Source organism: Elephas maximus, chromosome 5, assembly GCF_024166365.1.
Source record: "Elephas maximus indicus isolate mEleMax1 chromosome 5, mEleMax1 primary haplotype, whole genome shotgun sequence".
Lineage (NCBI taxonomy): Eukaryota > Metazoa > Chordata > Mammalia > Proboscidea > Elephantidae > Elephas > Elephas maximus.
Genome location: NC_064823.1, coordinates 147,080,542 through 147,103,313, shown reverse-complemented (window position 1 = coordinate 147,103,313; position 22,772 = coordinate 147,080,542). Strand labels below are relative to the sequence as shown.

At 38.9% G+C, this 22,772-nt stretch overlaps 2 protein-coding genes across 8 annotated transcripts in view; one reads left to right on the top strand and one right to left on the bottom strand.

Moving 5' to 3' along the window:
• Positions 1 to 1,089: 1,089 nt before the first annotated feature.
• On the bottom strand, positions 1,090 to 20,622 carry DCAF16 (DDB1 and CUL4 associated factor 16). 6 transcript variants are annotated; one of them, XR_007517753.1, is made up of 5 exons: positions 20,341 to 20,512; positions 12,436 to 12,546; positions 11,773 to 12,136; positions 2,563 to 2,692; positions 1,090 to 1,108 (listed from the first exon to the last, which is right to left on the bottom strand). XR_007517753.1 is itself a non-coding variant. In XM_049887035.1 (3 exons), the coding sequence occupies exon 3, from the start codon at positions 11,510 to 11,512 to the stop codon at positions 10,862 to 10,864; it is 651 nt and encodes a 216-aa protein (XP_049742992.1). In that variant the 5' UTR covers positions 11,513 to 12,136; positions 12,436 to 12,546; positions 20,540 to 20,622; the 3' UTR covers positions 2,716 to 10,861. The 6 variants fall into 6 exon arrangements, 4 of the variants coding, with proteins under 4 accessions (XP_049742992.1, XP_049742991.1, XP_049742989.1 ...); XR_007517752.1 differs by lacking the exon at positions 1,090 to 1,108 and having other exon boundaries at positions 1,969 to 2,692; positions 20,341 to 20,510; XM_049887035.1 differs by lacking the exons at positions 1,090 to 1,108; positions 2,563 to 2,692; positions 20,341 to 20,512 and adding an exon at positions 20,540 to 20,622 and having other exon boundaries at positions 2,716 to 12,136.
• The window catches only part of NCAPG (non-SMC condensin I complex subunit G), a 59,625-nt gene continuing 57,403 nt past the window's right edge, over positions 20,551 to 22,772 (top strand). Inside the window, exon 1 of one of the 2 annotated variants that reach the window (XM_049887010.1) lies at positions 20,551 to 20,912. In XM_049887010.1, coding sequence (XP_049742967.1) covers positions 20,802 to 20,912 — 111 coding nt within the window. In that variant the 5' untranslated portion in view covers positions 20,551 to 20,801. The remainder of the gene's footprint in view (positions 20,913 to 22,772) is intronic. The other variant, XM_049887009.1, reaches the window with a different exon arrangement.

Sequence of the window (22,772 nt, the reverse complement as noted above, 5' to 3'; positions counted from 1 at the left end):
AATGTAGCAACTGTTTCTCAATGACCATTTCTGAAATTAACCACTGCTTTTTTCTTTTTTTTAAGTTGTCTATTGTGTCCACGCAATATAAATCCAAGTATGATCCAGAATATTTACATACTTTGTACCCAAAATATGTAGTGAACTACAAATCAATAAGAAACAGGCAATCTAATTTAAAAATGGACAAAAAAAAACTTAAACAAGTATTTTGAAAACAAAGTATCTGAATGGCCAATAAGCTTATGGAAAAGTGCTCAGCATGATGAATTACGGAAATGCAAATTAAAGCCAGAAGGAGATACCATTACACAATCACCAGAGTAGGTAAAATTAAAAAGACTGACACTTACAAGTTGTTTGTAAAGATGTGGGGCAACTGGAACTTTCCTACATTGGCAACGGTAGGGCTGTAAAATGATACAGCCAGTTTGGAAAGTGTTTGGCGGTTTTAGTAAAACTAAACATACACCTATCCTGTGATATAGCAATTGGACTCTTAGGTGTATATCTAAGAGGAATAAGTATATATATCCACAAAAATGCAAGTACAAGAGTGTTTATTGCAGCTTTATTCATAATAGCCAAAAATTGGAAAGAACCCAAATGCCATCAACAGGCAAACAGATAAATGAATTATGGTATATTCATAAATGTGATACTCTACAGCAATAAAAAAGAACAAACCACTGAGACATGCAAAATCCTGGACCAGTCATACAGATATTACGTTGATGACAGAAGCCAGGTATAAAACAGCACATACAGTCTGATCCCATTCACGTGAAATCTGAGAACAAGCCTAACTATTTTTAAAAAAGGGTGGTTATTGCTCCAGGAGGTAGAGACTGGCAAAGGGCATTGTTGTTGTTGTGTGCCATTGAGTTGACTGGAATCAGAAATTTTCCATACCTTGATTTGGAGGTTATATTAGTATATATGTGTGTGTGTATAAAATCAAGACATACACTTACGATTAGTGTACTTCACTGCATGTATGAATGAAACAAAAAAATCCTCAAAACTGGACCAATAAGTAGCATCATAAACGGAGAAAAGACTGAAGTTGTCAAGGATTTCATTTTACTTGGATCCACAATCAACACCCCTGGAAGCAACAGTCAAGAAATCAGACAACGCATTGCACTGGGCAAACCTGTGGCAAAAGATCTCTTTAAAGTGTTAAAAAGCAAAGATGTCACTTTAAGGACTAAGGTGCACCTGGCCCGTGCCATTGTGTTTTCGACTGCCTCATGCATGTGAAAACTAGACTGGAGGAAGAAGGAAAGGAAGACCAAAGAAGAATTGATGCCTTTGAATTGTGCTGTTGGCGAAGGATATTGAATATACCATGGACTGCCAGAAGAAGGAACAAATCTGTCTTGGAAGAAGTATAGCCAGAATGCTCATTAGAAGCAAGGATGGGGAGACATCATCTCACATGCTTTGGACATGTTATTAGGAGAAGGACATTATGCTTGGTAAAGTAGAGGGTCAGCGAAAAAAAGGAAGACGCTCAACAAGATGGACTGATACAGCGGGTGAAAGAATGGACTCAAGCATAACGATTGTGAGGCTGGCACAGGACTGGGTAGTGTTTTGTTCTGTTTTACACAGGGTTGTTATGAGTTGGAACCAATTTGACGGCACCCAACAACAACAACATGCTATCCCTCACTTTAAAAAAAAAAAAAAAAGCAGGGTGGAAAAGTGTCTTTGCATGGTTTACTCAATAGATTTGATGACAAAGAGAAAAAACTCATCATCACACATGTTGTCTGTAATTAAACCACAATTTATTCTGAGATTAACAATATTGATGTGAATAGGGCACAGGATAAAAACACTCAAGCGTAACTCATAGAAAAACACCTAAAGCATTATACAGGAATATATCATGGATCTGCCACTGGATCTGACAATATTTTTGGTAGCAAAAACACTATGGAAGAAGAAACACGATAAGAAATTTCAAAATATTGTTTTAGAAAAGTAGATAATACTTTATGCTTTTGAGTCTACAGAGGCTAAAAATTGAAATGAAAAGCTTGTTGAAATTATGGCTATAAACTATGCAACATTTCTGTAAATAATTTTTGTTTTGAGATTTGCCCAAGCAAAGGACAAAGTTCCTTTTACAAAACAAGTTATTGAAAATTTTTTCTGAAAACAATCTGCAGTGCCTACCTTATTGAAGGTGAGCATCTGTCGCAGTTGTAGAGTATGATGTCTGAAGGAGCAACCTAGTAGCTGGCAACGCTACAATTTTAGTACGTTTTTAATTTCAAACTTCTAAAATCTGATTATGTAATTATAGTGATTACATTTTAAGAAATAAAATTTCAGATTTATTCTTGTGACACTGAGATGCATCCAAGATGTGGAATTTGGTATACTTCTAATTTCCTCATTTCATCATTAACACCTGGTTTCCTATGTACTCGTTCTTTTTTCCATAATATTCCAACACCTGTCTTACTCCTTTTGACATTTTCCATGAACTTGAACATTTCTTTCCAAAGTTTCCTAGAGACCCACTTCCTGGAACCCCATCCTACTTACTTCGATGCAGTAGTCATCCTGGAACTTTCTTTCATTGGTCCCCTGTGTGAGATCCTTTGTTTTCAGGATCCCATGCCTTCTTACTTAGAGTACTTCTTTGTTCTGATACACCATAGCCTCCAGCATCCTCCTAAGAAAGGGTACATGGTGAGATCAAAAATTGAGAATGTACACGTGTAAAGATTTATCTTAGGCCTACGCTTGGATTCTAGGTTGGAAATAATGTTTCCTCTGAAGTTTGAAAGTCTTGCTTTCATAGTCTAGCATCCACTGTTACTACCAAAAAGTCCAAATATCATTCTGAAAACACCCTTTTTAAGTAACCTGTTTTTCCCCCTTTGGAAGCTTTTTTGGAGTCCCTGGGTGGTGCAAAGGGTTAAGCGCTGGGCTACTAACTTGTGGTTCAAACCCACACAGAGATACCTCAGAAAACAGGCCTGGCAATCTGCTTCTCAAAGGTCACAGCCATGAAAACCCTATGGAGCGTAGCTTTACTCTTGATACACATGGGGTCACCAGGAGTTGGAATCAACTGGACAGCAACTGGCTTGTTTTGGAAGCTTGTAGGACCCTCTTTAACCTGGTATCCTGAAATTTCATGATGATATGCTTTTGTGTTTTTAAATTCACTGCGCTAGGCACTCATGAGCCCTTAAATCCAGCAGACTCATGTCTTTTTTAGGGATTTTTTTTTTCCCCTCTTCTCTCACTTTGAACCTGCTATTAATCAGATGTTGCATCTCGTCCCGATCTTCTGATTTTCTTTGTTCTTTCCTATTTTCCATTTCTCTTTTTGTTCTACTTTCTGAAATTTTTTCATCTTCCAACACATCTACTTTTTTCCAACAGCATTTTATGATTACTTATTTTTAAATTTATTTTTTGTTGTTGCTGAGAATATACACATTAGCATATACACCAATTCAATAGTTTCTACGTGTACAATTCAACTGCCTGGATTATATTCCAGTTGTGCAACCATTCTCACCCTCCTCTTCTGAGTTGTCCCTCCCTCGTTGACATAAACTCATGTCCCCTAAGCTTTCTGTCTAATCTTTCCAGTTACTGTTGTCAGTTTGATCTCAGTTTTTCAGAGTACCATGCTCAAGACAGACATTTTCTACTAATTAAGCTAAACTATTGTTTGGTTTTAAGAAGACTTCAGGTGATATTTTTGGCTTAAGGTCTGAAGATTATTTCAGGGCAATAGTTTTGGGGGTATAGATTATTATTTTATTTTAAAAAATAGCATCCTTAATGGTCTGAGGCAGGAGGAACCCGGACTGTTAACTCAGAACTAAAACCATTCCTGAAACCAACTCTTCAGACAATGATTAGACTGGACTATGAAACATAAAATAAGACTTGTGAAGAGTGTGCTTCTTAGTTCAAGTAGTTACAGGAGACTTAATGGGCAGCTCCTGTCCCGAGGCGAGATGAGAAGGCAGAAAGGGATAGGAGCTGGTTGAATGGACTTGGGAAACTTGGGGTGGGAAGGAGTGTGCTGTCACATTATAAGGACTGCAACTAGGGTCACACAACAGTGTGTGCATAAATTTTTGTATGAGAAATTAACTTGAGCTGTAAACTTTCACTTAAAGCACAAAAAATGAAAAAAAAAAAGCATCATATTCTTATTTTGTGGATACAATATGTTCTCCTGTGACTCTGAGAATATTAATTATATATTCCGTTTGGGGAGTTTGTGTTCCTGTATTATTTCCATTTTTCTCAGGGCCTTTTATTTGTTTTGATCTTCATCATTCGTGTTGAAGGTTTCCTCAAATGCCTAGTAATCCTGGCTATAACTTCATAGTGATTTCAAGTGACTGAGAGCCATGCATGAATGACCAAGGCTGTGGACTCTGGGCTTCACTGTGACACATGATTGAGAGGCAAGCCATTTTTTCATTGTTAACTTTTTGGGTGGCAAGGGGAGTACACACAGGATGTGGGCTGGCCAGGGCTAGCTGTAAGTCTGGCTGCCAGATTCTGTAGCTGGATGGAAGAAAGGAACCGGAGGCTCCTAGCATTTAGAATACCAACATTCTCTTAATCCTCTTGTTTTTATGATAGCACCTCATTACCTCCACCACCCTCCCCTGGACCCCAGTTCTAGATCTGTTTGGTTCAGTGTCTCCAGAAAATAAGCCTCCAGTCTTTTGCTAGAAAGAGGGATAATCACCTGGCTACAAAGAGAGGAGAAAAGTAAACTTTCAACCAATCCCCTTGTTTCAAACTTTTCTCTCGTCCCCACCTTCCAGGATACCTTGTGCCTGCCTTCAAATTCTTGAGTCTTTGGGGGCTCTGGAAGGCAAAAATAAGTGTTCCAAATTTTAGACCTCTCCTGTGATGAAGAATGCCTGTCCGAACTGTGCTACCTATCAAATACATATATATTTTAAATCAGTACACTCAATCTTTCCCTTCATGGTAAGGGGCAGTAATAAATTAACTGTTTAAAACACAAACCAATAAACCTAAACTTCCTATTCATTGAGACTGCATTTTGAAAATGTATATGTCTGGAGATGTTTTAATGATATGTGATTATTTTAGCCAAATATGTATGTCCTATAAAAACTTGTATCTGTAACTGGACTTCCTCCTCCACCACTCAACAGTGGTAACTTTGAGGCAATTATGTATTAACTCTCCCTTCTCACATCAAGTACCTGGAGCTTAAAAAACAAAACAACATATAATAGGAAGAACCAGACTTTTCCCTGGGGAACAACCACAAGACTACAACCTAAGTTTAATCAATGTTACTAACACATTTATAGGGTTGCCAGATAAAACGCAGGTGGCTAGCTAAATTTCAGGGAAGTAGTAAGTATTCTAGTATAAGTATGTTCCGTATTTCATTATTTATCTGAAATTTAAGTTTATTTGGGCATTCTGGTTTTTTATTTGCTAAATCTGACAACCCAACACATTTAAAGACGTGTCGTAAGTAGAAAGTGACAAACATAGAAAAGCTGGGTTCAAGCAAGTAAACTGCGATCTGGACCAAAGCATTCAAGCCCCTGGAGGTCTACTTCAATACCAGGCAGGTAGCCAGGGGCCACCACCATACAACACATTTTGCGACTAAGTCCCCCTGGGACGCACTGGCTGTGACCAACATTGATGCCACCCCTTCAATTAATGTAAGAATTTGGTTCTCCAGGTTGTGGCTGGCCCCTTAACTGTGTCACCAGAGTTCTGCCACTCTATCAAAGCTATTCTGGTAACTTAGGGCTGTAACCATCAAGCCAATCTAGCATCTTTTTTTTTGTTTTGACTGAAGATGGCCATACCCTTGGCCTATTCCAATTGTTTGGGCATCTACCAAAGGAAGTTGTCTTTATTGGACCATTGCCTAATTACTACATTGCAAAACATCAGTTGGAGAAGCAGCCTTAAGCATAGGCTGAGCAGTGGACCCAACACAGTAAACTTAATAATAATATACTAGCAGCTCTTTAATGTACTAACTGCAAAGTCATTTTTAAACACTGTTTGATTGCATTCCTGTTGAAATCCAATTTGATATCTCACCAGTTCGGTTTCTGTATATAGTAGGAATTCAATTTTAGTCTTATTAGGATGACCAGGATCCGGACCATCCCTCTAGATTACTGGCTATGTCCTACTCCAGGAAACAGGACATAACTACCCAAATGATCCTAGACATTTTCAAATCATGTTATTATGATCATCTTTGTCTTTCCAAATTGGACAAATATATTGTCCAAATTCCACGCAATTTACTGCTTTATGATCCAACCTTAAACCGTCATTAACATTTTTAACTGACTCCACAACTGCACGCTATCATGTATATGGGCACATGATCTCTGACACTCCTCAACAATTTGTCACTGAGCGTGATGCTCTCAACCATCTCTTGAACCGATATCTCAAGTTTTTTCCTACAAAGTTTCACTAGTCATATCTTGCTGTTCGTTCAAACACTGTTTAGAAGGCAACAACCCCGGTACTGTTGGTCTGCTACGCTGATATTTTAAATGATCTTTAAAAAAATGACTATTATCAAGCATTCATTTACCATATGGCATTGGTAAGAGCTGGCCATAGCTCTCACAGTTCACAGGCAGCTGGGTAGGTGGCAAGTGTCGGGTCATTGTGGTATCCTTATCCTTTCCATTTTCTTGGTATCACTTCAAAACTTTTAAAGTATATAATCCCATTGCTGCCACCAATTAAAAGAGCTTGGTAGTCTGCGCACAATGTAAAACATGTACCCATCAACTAATCTCTGTTTAAAATTGTCACAGAGATTTTCCTTCTGCTAATAGTAAGCTGACACAGAAGAAATACCTGGTGATTGGTTTCAGTTAGTATGGCTCCCGCAGTTTCCCTCAATTCAGTGAATATTGTTCATTGGTGGACTTATATGTTAGCAGCTTGCACAAAAAGATGTCATGGTCTAAAAAGTTATCCAGGCTTTCTGGGCTTTTCTATATACCCCCCAATCAAAACCCAAACCCACTGCCATTGAGTCTATTCAGACTCCTAGCGCCCCTATAAGGACAGAGTAGAACTGCCCCATATGGTTTCCAAGGAGCACCTAGTAGATTTGAACTGCTGATCTTTGGTTAGCAGCCGTAGTTCTTAGCCACTACACCACCAAGATTTCCTCTATATACCCCAGCCGTGAACAAAACACATCTGACCCTGATCTTTGTGTGCCATTGCCTCGTGAACTTAACATATATAACAAATCTGTATATAAAATACCCATATATTTTATCTATTCCCTTGGATGACTACCCTTATGGGGTCTGACTGTTGGAATATGCCCGCCACATGATTCTACACTATACTTGGATGGCTCCCCTATTGAATTATTTTATACGACCCTTCACTGTAAGCAGTTTTCAAACATTTCAAAGACCAGTATAAAGATTAGGGTTTAAATGTATTTAATGTGACCCTAGAGAAATGTGGTCCGTGGCCAAAAGTTCTAGGGTAATGTATATTGGTTCCATATGTTTTATAACTAACTTCATATGTGTGGTATTTTATTTAATGTTGTTTTCCCAGTACTTGAACTATAGCAGGTACTCCATAATTGTTGTCGGGTGAACAACAAAATTTCTAACAAGAGATGTTTAAAACTAACAGGCTACTCTAAAAGACATTGAATTCTCTAACACTGGAACCAGAAGCAGAAAACCATCTATTAAAGATGTAAGAGAATTTATGTGTCTGTATAAAAAAATAACCAAAGTGACTTCTTTGCTTTAACAATCTACTCTAATATCAAAACACTGTTTTCCTCATAGAGAAATTTTTTAGATGGCTAGGTGTAATGGGAGCACCATTACAGCAGGAAAATCCCCTAAAAAACAAAAGCCAAACCAAACCTGTTGCCATCAAGTCAATTCCAACTCACAGTGACCCTATAGGGCACAGTAGAATAGAACTACCCCATACTGTTTCCAAGGAGTGGCTACTGGATTCAAACCGCAAACCTTTTTGGTTAGCAGCTAAGGTCTTAACCACTGTGCCACCAGGGCTCCAATAATTTGCCTGCCGTCTGCCATGTATCAATATTTTTGGGGGGGGGAAGCAGGTAAGATTAAAAGACAGAATTATGTTCATCTGAACTTCAGGTGGAGTCCCCAAGTGGTGCAAATGGTTAACCTGCTCGGCTGCTAACCAAAAGGTTAAAGGTTTGAGTCCACCCAGAAGTAAGGCCTGGCAATCAACTTTTGAAAAATCAGCCACTGAAAACCATACAGAGCAGCACAGTTCTACTCTGACACACATGGTGTCGCCATGAATCAGAATCAACTTGATGGCAAGTGGTTAGGGCTTAAAGTACCTGGACTTCTTCAACAAAAAGAGGCTGTCTACCTGCATTGAGAGAGGATAATAACTTTATCTAAGTTGTGAATGTCCATTGGTTTAGAATTCCTATTCTTTACCCCTTTGTTAAGTATTTCTACAAATGGAGGATACATTTGTCCCTCTTTATCATAATTACTGTGACTGCATTTAAACAGAGGTCCACATAGCCATAATAAAAATGGCAAATTCACTCCTCAACTCCAAATTCAAGGCACAGAAGTTAAGGCTTACTCAGGTATCTACCATTTTGTGCTTACTGGGATTATCTGAAATATACAAACAGGTTCACATTTAGGTCTTGATTGAATATCTGATATTCTCTTCTTCAAATGTGCTTCTTCTCTGAAGCTGCCAATTTCCCTTCCATCAAAGATATTATATACATACAGATACTACATCTATTAACTCTATTCAGCATTTAATGAATGTTAAATATGCCTTAAGCAAAGCAGGATCTATTTTATTTGAGGACAAATGACCATACTCTGTTCAGCATGTACAAAGCTGTTGGTTTATTCAGTTGCAAAGCTGGGGAAAATGCTTCCTTCTAGAGTGAAGACCAAAATGTATTCATGAGCAAGGCACTTTTATACACACACACAGAGAAAACAGAATGTAATATGGTTACATAACATCAACATATTTTAATTTGTAGGCCCACTCTTTACCTCTTACTACCCCACCAAAAAAAAAAAAGGAACTGGTGCTTGTAACATTTTAAAAACCAATTTCACAGAACATCTACATAAGAACAGTTTTTGATACATTTACTCACACTAATAGTATGATATGGTTCTGGTCAGTAATTTTCTACTAACATATTTTTTCTCCCTTTTACAATTTCCTTCTTTTTCCTTAAAACAGGACAACTAAGGCTCAGCAGAAATACTCATTAGGTTATAAACATTCTTCTTTCTCCTTAAAGTTGCTATACAGTTGTAGGACTTGTGATTCTCTGTTTCAATTTTTTATGCTACATTGTATACTGCACTTAATTATGGAGAACAGAAAAAGCAAAACTAAAATAAGGAAGAGGATATATGATACATCTTTAACATCCATTTTCTGATTCCCTTCAGATGCCCAGTCAACCAGGGCCACACACAGGTTTCATCTTTATTGTTGGGTGTGTGAAAAGATTGAATGGTCTCATGCAGTTCATATGCTGTATACTGATTTGTTTTGACTCATCTACAAACAGAGCAAGACTCTTTGTTCAGGTAGAAGAAAATCTAAAGCTTAACTACTGAACAATGTTGCTAAAACTCTTAATGTTGCATTAGGCTAAGTTTTTTTATAGTAAGTTTCTTTAAAGTTACAACGGTCCCTAAAGAGTTTGCAATGCATGTGCGAAGTGCATACACTTCTGCTCCAGGCAATGTTATACAGATGAAACATTTTAACCCTTTAGAGGTTAATACTGAAAGGATAAATGCTTTCTCAATCCTTTTCCACTGGTCTTTTGGAATGTGTATAACTTGTTCTTGACCAAAGTCTGGGTTTCAAGATGCACGAAACATATTCCCTATAGAACAAGCATCTGTTTAATCTCGAGGGATGACTTTACAGGTCAAGTTAGCCAGAGGCAATGGTGGAACCTATGATACAGAATGTTTATGCTGTAATTATGGGTACTGTAATAGGCCTGGAATAGTGTAGGTTAGGTTTGAAACTGCATCCCCCACCAAAAAGTAGGAGCCCCTACAGTGTCTTATATGCAAGTATATTTATATAAAAGCTGGGAAAAACCAAGAACCCAGTGCCGTTGAGTCTAGTCCAACTGATAGCGACCCTATAGGATAAAGCAGAACTGTCTCCATAGGGTTTCCAAGGAGCAGCTGGTGGATTCGAACTGCTGACCTTTTCGGTTAGCAGCCAAGCTCTTAACCATGGCGCCACCAGAGCTCAGAGAATATTCCTGTTATTTTCCTTTTTTAGTTACTCAATTTAATCTAACTATCTAGAAATAAACGTCAGAGCAGAGTCTGCTCAGGAAAGTATTACTGGGGGTTGCTAACTTTCTACTGCCCACAGTGGTTATTCTGAAAGTTGAGCCACAAAAGAGGTGGTGACCTACTTTTTCCTTCCTATTAATAATTAGATATCTAGTTAAAGCCCATTCAAATAGGCAGAGTAAACTGAGGAGCAAACTTAGTATAGAGAATAGTCACCTTATCTTTTGTTATATGGTCCCATTGGAGTATTTCTCCACTGAAGTTCTGTTTTTTCACAGGGGGATGCCCACAATACACATTTTCTAGAGCTGAGTTATGGGAGGGTACTTGGTAAAAAAAAAAAGGTAGCTATGGCTTATTAAGGGATGGCACGGTTTCGGTTGAGAAGCCATTAGTTCCTCAAACGTGGGCTGTGTAATGATTAACTTTGTATCCCTCTCTCAAACAGCAATGTAAAAATGATCAGAGTAAATGATGGATCTTTACAGTGATGCACTTAGGAGTTTGTTAACTGCCTTTTGGAAGTCAGTGTAGGAGTAGGTAGTGTTGATGGGTTCGGTGCGAGTTGTTTCCTTAACTGTTTTAGTTAGCCAGCCACAGCAACAACCGGAAACACATGAATTGGGCATCTGTTTTAGGTATTCAGGTATGGGCGTGGCTCTACTCAATGTTCGGCCTAACTGTTTGGTGGCAAACTGCAGTGCTCCATTTAGAGATGCATGATCTCTAGAGAGCCGGCTGGGGCTTATAATGGGCTTCTGAAAAGGTGGGACGCCACAAGAAGCCAGAGGGGGCCATTCAGGAATTGGTTCCAGTTTGGGTACACAATGGGAACAGTGAGAGAGTCTTAGACCTATCTCTCGAAGTATATGGACTGGTGTGCTTGGATCCAAGAGTTTAGCATGATATAACCAAGAATTAGGATTTAAAGGTTTCCAAGTTGTAGAATATTTTAAAAGACACTTAACCTGCCAGGCAAGACTCTCAAGAGGTGTTAAGTTGGGCACCACGGGGTCTTCTTCCTCAGAGGAATCCCACTCTTCCCCAGAACTCTCATTTAGGTAATTAGTGTTTTCCTCTTCCTCACTTTCTGACTCTGATAGTGGGTCAGGAGAGGGATTTCTGGGGCCCATGAGAATAGAACAGAATAAAGAACCAGAAAGAAGGTAAAAAGCTAAGCTAGAAAAATACTGACTAACACTGGCAAATAGAAACAAGAGATTAAAAATCCTTTACAAACTGATTTGTCTCTTGGTCCGTAATACACAAGCAGTATGCTTCTGGCCTGCCCCACTGTGCAATTCTTCAAGATTATGTTGTATATTCTTCTGTTACAAAGAAGGTATCTCAGTTGTCAGGACCAGTTCAGTGTGTAAAAGTGTTAGTCACTTACCAGTGGCACAGGTCACAGAGTTATCTCTTCAAATCATGGCTACCCAAGAAGAGAAAGGGTCCTCATCCAGGCAAGCTGATTTTCTTAGCATAGTGTCAACTGGTAATGATACTGTGAAGGGGCACTTTGTGCATTGTTTTGTCGGCAGCAATATTATCTCTCGTTGGAAATTAAAAGCTTGGTGGTCTGCTTCGTTGTCCACTGGTGCGGCAACTTTTGTGCAGGGGGATGGCAGATGAGTTGTCAAGGGCACCTGGTGTGCAAAGATCCGATGGTTTTCGTAAGTGGTCCAAATGCCCTTGGAATCTGGTGACTTAGTTGTTGGACTATCTGGAAAGGTAGCCTTAACCTGTGAGTGATAAGACTAAAATAGAGACATGATATTAAAGCCTAAAAGCAATGGGTAATGTTACTGTCTACCTAACTTTAGAGTATTCAAGAACATGGATGCTGAGCAAGAAGCCTTATAGACTTTTCCAACTCTATCTCATAGGCTTAGGCCTATTTCCCTGTTGGGAATGGCTCTCACAATCACAAAATTGGGGGGAACAGGGTCATTTTAATCCTTTGTTGGTACACAGTTGTACCCCACAATTACTTCTGCAAAGGCAGATCCCTTATGCCCCAAACTCCAAATACAGAGCAATAAAGGTATCTTTTTACCTTCAGATGTGCTTGTTGGGATTAGTTTTAGGGGGCCTGTCCTGGTTGCAGAGCTGTTAGATGTTAGGACTCTTGCTGGGACCTCAGAGGTTGTGGTCATATGACCATACTCTACAGGTATGAAAGAAGATGGCAGGTATAAATTTTAATATAGTAGCAATTATATTAAATACAAATAGGAGAGACCCACAATTAAAAGGCATATATTCATACTGGATTAAAACAGTAGCAACAGTATTTGACAATATGCTGCCAAAGAGATACTTCAAACCAAAATGACACAGACAGATTAAAGGACAAAAAAAGATCTATCAGGCAACTATGGACCAAAATAAAGCTGGGATAACCATCTTAATATCCAAAAAAAAAAAAAAAGAATTCAAGCCAAAAAATATCATAAGGGACAAAGATGGAAATTAACACTGATAAAAGGATCAGAATATGAACCTTAATATAGAATTTATCAGTAAAAAGTGGAAGAACTGAAGGGGAAATACATAAATCAGCAATTACAGTTGATTTTAAAACAAATCTCAAAGAAATGAAGAGATCGAACAAAAAATAAGCGAAAAAACATAAGAAGCCTGAAAAAAAGTTAAAATACTAATACAGCTTAGGTATTATATAAATATACACTCTTTTCAAACATATAAAAATAGACCCTGCATTAGGTTATAAAGTATAACTAGATTCCAAGGATCTATTTCATACAGACTATATTGTCTGACCCAAATGCATTAATGTAGACATTAAAAGTTGGTTAAAAACAATCTTATGCTAGAAAACGAAATAATTCATGGATTAAAGTGAAAATCATAAGGAAATTATTATGGATTGAATTATGCCCTCCAAAAATTTGTGTTGTAAATCCTAACCTCTATGCCTGTGGTTATAATTCCATTTGGGAATGGGCTGTCTTTGTTATGTTAATGAGGCAGGATTAGTGTACAGTGTATCTTGAGTCAATCTTTTTTGAGACATAAAAGAGATTCAACAAGCCAGCAGAGCAGACACTCGGAAAGACAGATGCCAAGCCACATAAAAACCACCAGCAGAAGCTCAAAAGAGACAAGAACCTTCCTCCAGAGCCCTGAGACAGAAAGAAAGCCTTGCCTAGAGCTGGCACTTTGAATTCAGACTTCCAGCCTCCTAGACTTTGAGGAAATAAATTTGTTTGTTAAAGCCACCCATTTGGGGGTATTCTTGTTATATAGCAGCACTAGATAACCAAGACAAATTTTAAGAAATACTAAAATTGAAAAATAATGCAAAGGCATGAGGCAAACTTTGTGGGACTTGGCCAAACCAGTACTTAAAAAAAAAAAAAAAGGTGTAGCTTTGAACACATTGATTAGGAAACAAAGTTTAAATAACCACAAGTTAAGCATTCAGTTCAAGATACTGGGAAATGAGCAACAGTTAAGAGAAGCAGGAAGGAAATAAAGACAGAAGCAGAAATAAGAAAGAAATGGTGCATGAAAGAATAACACAGAGTAATAAAACTAAAAGACTGTTTTCTGAAACAGGAAAGATGAAACAGGTGAAACTGATCAAGAAAGAGATTTAAAAATAATAAAAATGAGATAAAAAATTAAAAACATGATAACTCCATGCTACAAATGTGAAGATCTAGATGAAGTGGCTAAATTCTGGAAGAATACTAAAATTCATGCTGGAAGAAACGATCACTCGAATAGAACAGACCAATACATATTAGAGAAACTGAAAAGGTAATCATCAGCCTCTTATTAGAAACACCAGACCCAGATGGCTTTACGAGTTCACTAAACTTCCAAGGAAACTGTTATCTTATTCAAGAAAACAGAAAAGCATGAAAACTGACCAGCTCATTTTATGAGGATGATAAAACATTAATTACAAATCTAAGAACAAAATCATAGTATAGGCCCATTTTACTTGCAAAAATCCTAAATAAAATATTAAAAGAATTCAAAAAAATTGTTATAATCAAGCAAGAGAGCATGAATAGCTTTGCTTCAGAGGTTTCCACAGTCACAGACTAAAGGAAAAAAAACTCAGATAATTTTATCAATTGTGGATGTTTATTCTTAGTTCCTGGTCAACACTTTTTATGATTTAAAAAATAGAACAAAACAAAAAACTCTTACCAAATTAGAGAGAGAAAAATAGCATTCTCAACTTGGTAAAGGTTATATACTAAAAACTTTGAGCAAATATTATCTTAAAGAAAGACCTTAGATATATCCCCTTTAAAAATGAAATTAGGTAAGGATAAATATGATGGTGGGATACTGCCCGACATATTACTAAAAGTCCTAGTGAATGTTTAAAAAAAAAAAAAATGAGTGGTGTAAGAACTGGAAGATATAAAACTATTAATTCGCAAATCATCCAACAAAAAAATCCCAACAGAATCAACATATAAACTATTAGAGTTAATAAAAGAGTTCAACAAGGTTCCTCTATCTGAAATTAATCTATGAATATTCATTAATTTAACAGCTTATATAACATTTACTATTTTCCAGGTAGTAGTCGAGCAACTTTACAAATGTTAACTAACTTAGAATTCCAACAACCCTACAAACCAGGTACTTCCACTGTCCCCATCTTACACATGATGATTAAGATACCAGCCCAAGGTTATACATCCAATAAGTGATGGAGTCAGGAGCTGAACCCAGGTGCTCTTAAATTCTATACCAGCAATTGTCATATGCTGTCAAGTCAATTTTGACTCACAGTGACACTACAGAACATAGAACTGTTTCATAGGGTTTCCTAGGATGTAATCTTTACAAGCGCAGATTGTCAGTCTTTTCTTCCATGGAACTGCTAGTGGGTTTGAACCACCGTCCTTTTGGTTTAGTCACCAGCAGAGTGCTTAACCACTGTGCCACCAGGGCTCCTTAACCAGCAATATTAACTAGAAAATATATTACATAAATATCTTTCATAATGGAGGTAGAGGAAAAACCTAAAAAGGATCTAGGAATTAATCAATAATATAGAAGACTTCCATGAAGAAAAGTGTAGAATTCTGATAAAGAACACTGAAGATGATTTAAAATAGAGACATTTCATGATGGAATAACTGAATACTGTAAAGATGTCGACTTTCCCAAATTAATCTATAAATTCAATACAAATTTAATTTATAAACTTATAGCATTTATAAGAACTCCATAAACGCTAAAATTTATATGGAAAGAACATTTCCAGAATAGTAGAATCAACTGTATAAACAATAGTAAAGAGATTCTTGCCCTGCAAGATATTAAGATATATTACAAAAACACAGAAATGAAAATAAGGTGAAATTAGTGTAAGAGCAGACAAATAGTGCAACAGAACAGAAGAGACCTCAGAAACACGGTCATATATAATTTGAGAATACAGTATACAATAAAGTTCGCGAATAGTTGTATTTAGCTCGTAATATTTGTAGAACTGCCTCATTATACAAAGAAAAATAAAACTGGATACCTATATAATGCCACATACAAAAGAGGACTCACGATGGATGAAAAAGCTAAATGGGAATGGCAAAACTACGTAGTTAATAGACTATAACGCACTAGAATATCTTTGTGAGTTAAGGCCAGGCAAAGACTTCTTAAACAAAAAGCAAAAGATGAAAAAATGAATTCAATCATACCAAAATTAATCATTACTGAACTGAACTAAAGACATCAAGAACAACCAAACCAAAAACCAAACCCAGTGCTGTCGAGTCGATTCTGATTCATAGGGACCCTATAGGAAAGAGTAGAACTGCCCCATAGAGTTTCCAAGGAGCACCTGGCAGATTCGAACTGCTATCCCTTTGGATAGCAGCCGTAGCACTTAACCACTATGCCACCAGGGTTTCCATCAAGAACAAAGTAAACTACAAATCAGTAAGAAAAAGGCAGCAATTTCAATAAAGAAATGGTAAAGAATACCCAACTTAGAAAAGAGAAAACCTAAAGGCCATTAGCCATACACGTAAAGAGATACCACATTGTGCTAGCATTTTGGTAAAAATTAGAATGCTGGATAACGCCAGGTGTTCAGTGAGGAAGCAAAAGAAATCCCTATAGGAACCAGCACTGCTGGTGGGATTGTAGACTGGGGTTACCTTTCTGAAGTCAAATTAATGATTTACTAACATCTCATGATCTAGCAATTCTACTTCTAGGTATATCCAAAACCCAAACCAAACCCATTGCTGTTGAGTCGATTCGGACTCATAGGGACCCCACAGGACAGAGCGGAACTGCTCCATAGGGTTTCCAAGGCTGTTAATCTTTACGGAAGCAGACTGCCACATCTTTCTCCTGTAGAGCAGCTGGTGGATTTGAATCACTGATCTTTCAGTTTGCAGCCAACTGCTTTAACCGCTGGGCTACCATGGCTCTTTCTAGGTATAGAGTGCAAAGTAATTCTCTGTAAGACCAACATGTATGATGATGTACACTGAAGCTTTACTTGTGATGGTAGGGAGTTAGAAGCATTCTGGGTCTCCATCACTGGAGGAGTGCATTAGGTAAAATGTGATAGAAGCACATCGAAGCAGACAGAGCAACAGGGACGGACTTTAAAGGCATAGCTCTAGATGAAAAAAAGCAAAAAACAGAATGATCATGCCATCCTGTATGGCTGATGTCCAAAATGAAAGTCAGTGAACATCTCCGGTTTTATGTTACACTGAGTTGTGCTAATAACTTACGATATAGTTTCAGGTCAGTAACTTTTTTGTAATGAACGTTTTTCTGGGTTCTATACATTATTCTTTTCATCTCCTTCACTTTCTAGCACCGTATTTGGCATATACCAGGGACTCAGTGAATGTGTCTGAAAGAATTAATGAGAGAATGATGAAAGTCTGCAGTAACTGAACACATGTGCTCTGTTTTTATTCTAGGAAGACAAAAATTCCCAAATTATATTTAGGTTATTTGGTAATACGCTGAACAAAGGAAAGTGAAACAATTTTTTAAAGGAGGATCAATAAAGACTATACTATTACATCAATATAAAGGGAACTTTATATTTAAACTGTGGAAACTAAGATTGTATATATAAGCATGAATGTAAATATTTTTAAGTTAAGGTTATAGTATTTTTACCTAGTTCAATCTGAAAACAAAAAGTAAATTCAAGCCATGTCACATACTGTAAGTATTTTAAACAGGGGCAGTTGTTGGTTTTTAACTGTTCTGTCCTCATATTTTATTATTTTCATTTCAACCCCATTCCATCTGCAAAATTATTAATACTTCAGTTATTGTGTTACTCAAAGCATTCTTAAAGGGCTCACTACTTTAGCGGTGATAAGACATAAAAAGTCTATCTGAAGGTATATGTAAATTCTAGAGTGAGCTCATCACTAGTTTTCTTCCACATTCCATGTGCATATTTTTTCCATCATCAAAACTGAATTAACCACACCTATAAAAAGATTTTTTTTTATACTATCTAGTCCCATGTATAATTTACCTTTAAATGAATGATTATTTTGATATTTGGGAACTATCTTTACTATAAATATTCTTTAGTTTTTGTTATTTCTTCACCTAAACTAAGTTTATTGAGGACAGGAAGAGACTTCTGTGAACTATGAGTTTATTCTCATAGTGGTTAGTATTTGTTCTTTTCCACCGCACTAAAAGTTAAGTCTAGTTTAAAAAGACCAGATTTAGTGGTCTGACATACTGGAGAAACCCCAAGAGCATGGCCCCTGGACACCCTAATGAAGTAATGAAGTCGCTCCTGAAGTTTACCCTTTAGCCAAAGATTAGGCCATAAAACAAAACTAGACTAAAGGGGCACACCAGCCCAGGGGCAAAGACCAGAAGGCAGGAAGGGACAGGAAAGCTGGTAATAGGGAACCCAAGGCTGAGGAGAGTGTAGACATGTGGGGCTGGTAACCAATGTCACAAAACAATATGTATGCTATTTAGTGAGAGGCTAGCTTATTCTGCAAACCTTCATCTAAGGTACAATAATTAAAAAAAAAGTTAAAAAATATGGTTTAATTATTAAAAAAAAAAAAGGCAAAACTAAATCAAAATACAATTAGGCTGACCTCTGGAGTTAGGTGGTACAGCTGCTAACCAATAAGGTTGGCAGTTTGAATTCACCAGGTGCTGCTTGGAAACTCTGTAGGGCAATTCTATTCTGTGCTATAGGGTCGCTATGAGTCTGAATCGACTTGACGGCAACGGGTTTGGTTTCGTTTTGGTTTCTGGTGGCCAGATGCTTCATCATCCTTCAGTAACTGATAAAATGGTCTAAGTCTTCTCTCATTTGTGGTGAGATATCCAAATAAAATATAATAAAGGACATAACACTGCCAGAAACGTCCCAAACAAAGCACAATTATAGTAGGTCCCCAGAACATAAAAAGAGTTGAGCAGTTAAAAGCCACGAAATGAGAAACATTCTTAGTTTACCAGTTGACCTGACATTAACAACATATATGTAATGGTTCTCAAAGTATGGACCAGTTTTGCACGCCAGTACTGTAGCCACTTGCCCAATGTATCGATTTAGCACTTAAATGTGGCTATATGGGAACTGATATGTGCTGCAAGTGTAAAATAATGCCCAATTTTGAAACTTAGGACACAAAAATGCAAATTACCTCATTAACAATTTATATTGATTAAATGTTGAAATGAATTATTTTGAATATGAAACCAAAAACCAAACCTGCTGACATCAAGTCAGTTCTGACTCATAGCGACCCTATTTTGGATATACTTGGTTAAAAAATTAACGTCCTTTCTAAGTTTCTCTTTCCAGGTATTCTACATTTTAGGAACAGTGAGTTACAAACGTTATCAGTATATTCCATTCATACTTAGGACTCTAGGCTTTTGCTCTAGCTGATTAACCTGGAATACTGTTCTTGCCTTTTCAGAAATTAGATATTCTGGTAATTCAAAATATCAACTCAAATGCTACATTTATTACTCTAACTAGCATCTGAGCCTACAATGTTTCAGGAATTAGGGATACGAACCAAGAGAATGGGTGACTACATTATGGCATATTCATACAATGGAATACCATAGCAGCCTATCTGTGCCTCAGTTTCCTCATTTTAAAAGGAGATAGAAGTTATCCGACAGGGGCTGTTTGTAAGGATTAAATGAGGTAACGTGCTTAGAACAGTGTCTGGTACATGATCAGTAGGTGTTAGTTATTAACATGTCAATATGAATAAACCTGAAAAATTCGACTTGAAAAAGGAAGTTGTGCATATGAATGTCCATACAATGTTAAAACATGCAAAACAACAATTATTCAGGGGGTTATTCATATGCTGTTAATATATAAAAACCTGCGCGGGGAAGGTTAATTCAGAAAAGCCGTTATTTCTGTGGAGGGAAAGTAATTGAATACGAGAAATGTATACTAGAAGCTTTGTAATTTTTTTTTTTTGGTTGGCAGTTGGTACTGAGATGCTCGTTTTTGTCTGTCTGATATATTCCACTAAAAAATAAAGAGGTTTAAAGACAGTTCCTGCTCTAAGGCATTTCAAATGTCTTGACCATAACCACTATCCTACAGTATCCCAGTTGTGTTCTCCTTTGTTCACTGCCTTGTCGTTATGCATAGTCGTAAACGAGGCCTCCTCGAAAGCAGGGACACCTAGAATCATCTGTTGCTAAATTAAATCGGTCTTTTTAGAAGTCATCAGACTGCCTCGCTCCCCTGCAGCCCCTCCAGGCTGCCCTCCTCCAACCCAGGACCTCAGGCCTTAAAAGAACGCAGCCAGGATACCTCCGAACGCCCCCTCAGTCGACCCGGGAATGTTGCCCTCCAGTAATCCCTTTTTTTCCCTCCTTGACGCAACTTGAAACGCCCTTTCTCCCGGGATACCCCCTCAGCCGGAGCATGGATGGCTCCCCTCAGCAGACCCGCTGTTCTCACCCACGGAGGTTGTCTTCCTTCTCACCTCCCAGCTGGCCGCAGGACCCTGCCAGGCCTAGCGCCGCCAGCCTGACGTCCCGCGGGTCGCACAGCAGCTCCGCTCCCCACGCCCCCTGCTGACACTACTTCCGGCCGAACTAAAGTGCCCGCCCCTCATCCCCCGAAAGAAAACTTCCTATCGGGAGAAAGCGGGACAGACCCAACACCGCATGCGTCAAATCGGGGAGGGACGTGAATGCGTGTGGCTCCTTCTTCTCCCGCTCCCGCGCCGGACGCGCTCCCCTCAGTCTCGCGATACTTCCCCCCCCCGCGGGAATTATTTGAACTCTCGAGCGGTAACCACACCCTGGGGCTTCGAGGAGCTCTGAGGCTGGCTTGTGGCGGTCTGAGGAGACTGAGGAAAACTTGGCTTTGGGTTGACCGAGCACGGCCAGGGCTGGTCTCGGCTGGGTCACGGCGCCATGGGAGCGGAGAAGAGGCTGCTCTCGATTAAGGAGGCCTTTCAGCTGGCCCAGCATCCGCACCACAACCAGGCGAAGCTGGTGGTGGCGCTGAGCCGCACCTACGGCACGGTAAGCGCGGCGCCTGGCCTGCCCCACGGGCCTCCCCCGACCCTCCGGGCTAGGGGCACCAAGGGGATAGGACTGCGACTCCGAGGCGCTCATTTGCGGGCCTGCTTCATGCCCGGAGCTTCGGGACCCGGATTAACCTTCCCGACCCGCTTGGGAGGGACCCGAGGTTCGGAGAGGTCAGGCGACTGACTTGTCGAGGTCGCCTGGATCCAGGTTAGACTGACCCCCAATCCCGGGCGCCATCCACAAGGCGTCCGCCTTTGCTGTTTCGTCTCGGCCATGACTGCCCACCGCCCGGGCGCGGACCGTTAGTCCTCAGTCGGACGGTGAACTTGGAGAGTAAAGCATTTTTGTGAGCCCCGAGATGACCAGGCTCCAGTTGCTGAGCCAGCCGCAGAGCGGGTCCTGAATGTGGTCTCTCCGCGGTTGTTGTCTCTTCTTGTCACCTCCGGTCACCGCCCACGTCAGAAACGCTGTCAGCCAAGTTACTCTTTCTCCGCCCCCACAGTTAAATTGAACCTAATCACCAAATACCACATTAATCATCAGGACCAGGTCTTTCCTGTTCATGTAAATACTATTTGTCTCTATGTTTGAGGGGAGTCTTGGAAAGAATAGGACAATGAATTTTGGGAAAACTAGTGACCTTGAGGTACAAGAACAATTGCAATATAACAGAGCTTGAGGATGTGAGCTCTGTATCAAAAAGCAATGGCTGTGTGATTAAACCAAACCAAACTCACTGCCAGCCAGTGGATTCTGACTCAGAGCGACCCTGTGGGACAAGTAGAACTGCCCCATAGGTATTCCGAGACTGTAAATATTTACGAAGCAGGCTGCCGCATCTTCAGCGAAGTGGTTGGTGGGTTGGAACAGGTGACCTTCCGGTTAGCAGCTGAGCGCTTAACCACTGCGCCACCAGAGCTTCTGCTCTGTGATAACCAAACCAAAACCAAACCCGCTGCCATCGAGTCGATTCCGACTTATAGCAACCCTACGGGACAGAGTAGAACTGCCCCACACCGTTTCCAAGGAGCGCTGGTGGATTCGAACTGCTGACCTTTTAGTTAGTAGCCATAGCTCTTAACCACTATGTTACCAGGGTTTCCCTGCTGTGTGATAAAAAAAAAAAAAAGGAAGGCCTAAATATGATAAATATTAAAAGTCAGTGTTGATTTTGAGTTGTTCAGGAAGCTTTTTTTTTTTTTAGCTTTGTCTGTTTCTATTGGGATATATCCGAACAAAATACCTTTCAAGAAAACAGATAGATATCCACTATTTCATAGTTAGTAAAAAAAATCCATGTTAACTTTTTGAAACAACTAAGTAAGAATTTTAGTGTAATTAAGAAGCAAGACTTCCAGGCAAAAGAGAAAACAAAAACACACAGGCAAACAATTTAAGAAAAATGCTGTCATTTTTCATTTGTTTGAAAAAATTAGCATTGACCAGGACTGTATGTGATTTGGAGATATTTGATTTGAAAAATACACATGCATATACATATATAACCAGTTGCTTGTGTTGATTCCAGTTCATGGCAACCCCTTGTGCGTCATAGTAGAACTGTGCACCCTGTGGTTTTCAATGGCTGGTTTTTCTGAAGTAGATGGCCAGCCCTTCCTTTATTCCAAGGTGTCTCTGGGTGGACTTTGACCTCCAACCTTCTGGTTAGCAGCCAAGTGTCTTAACTGTTTGCACCACCCAGGGACTGTGTGTGTGTGTATGCTGTTTTTTTTTTTATTGTGGTAAAAATGTATATAACAAAACATTTGCCATGTCGGCATTATTTACATGTACGATTCAGTGACATTAATTATGTTCATGTTGCGTAATCATTACCACAGTCAGTTTCCAAAT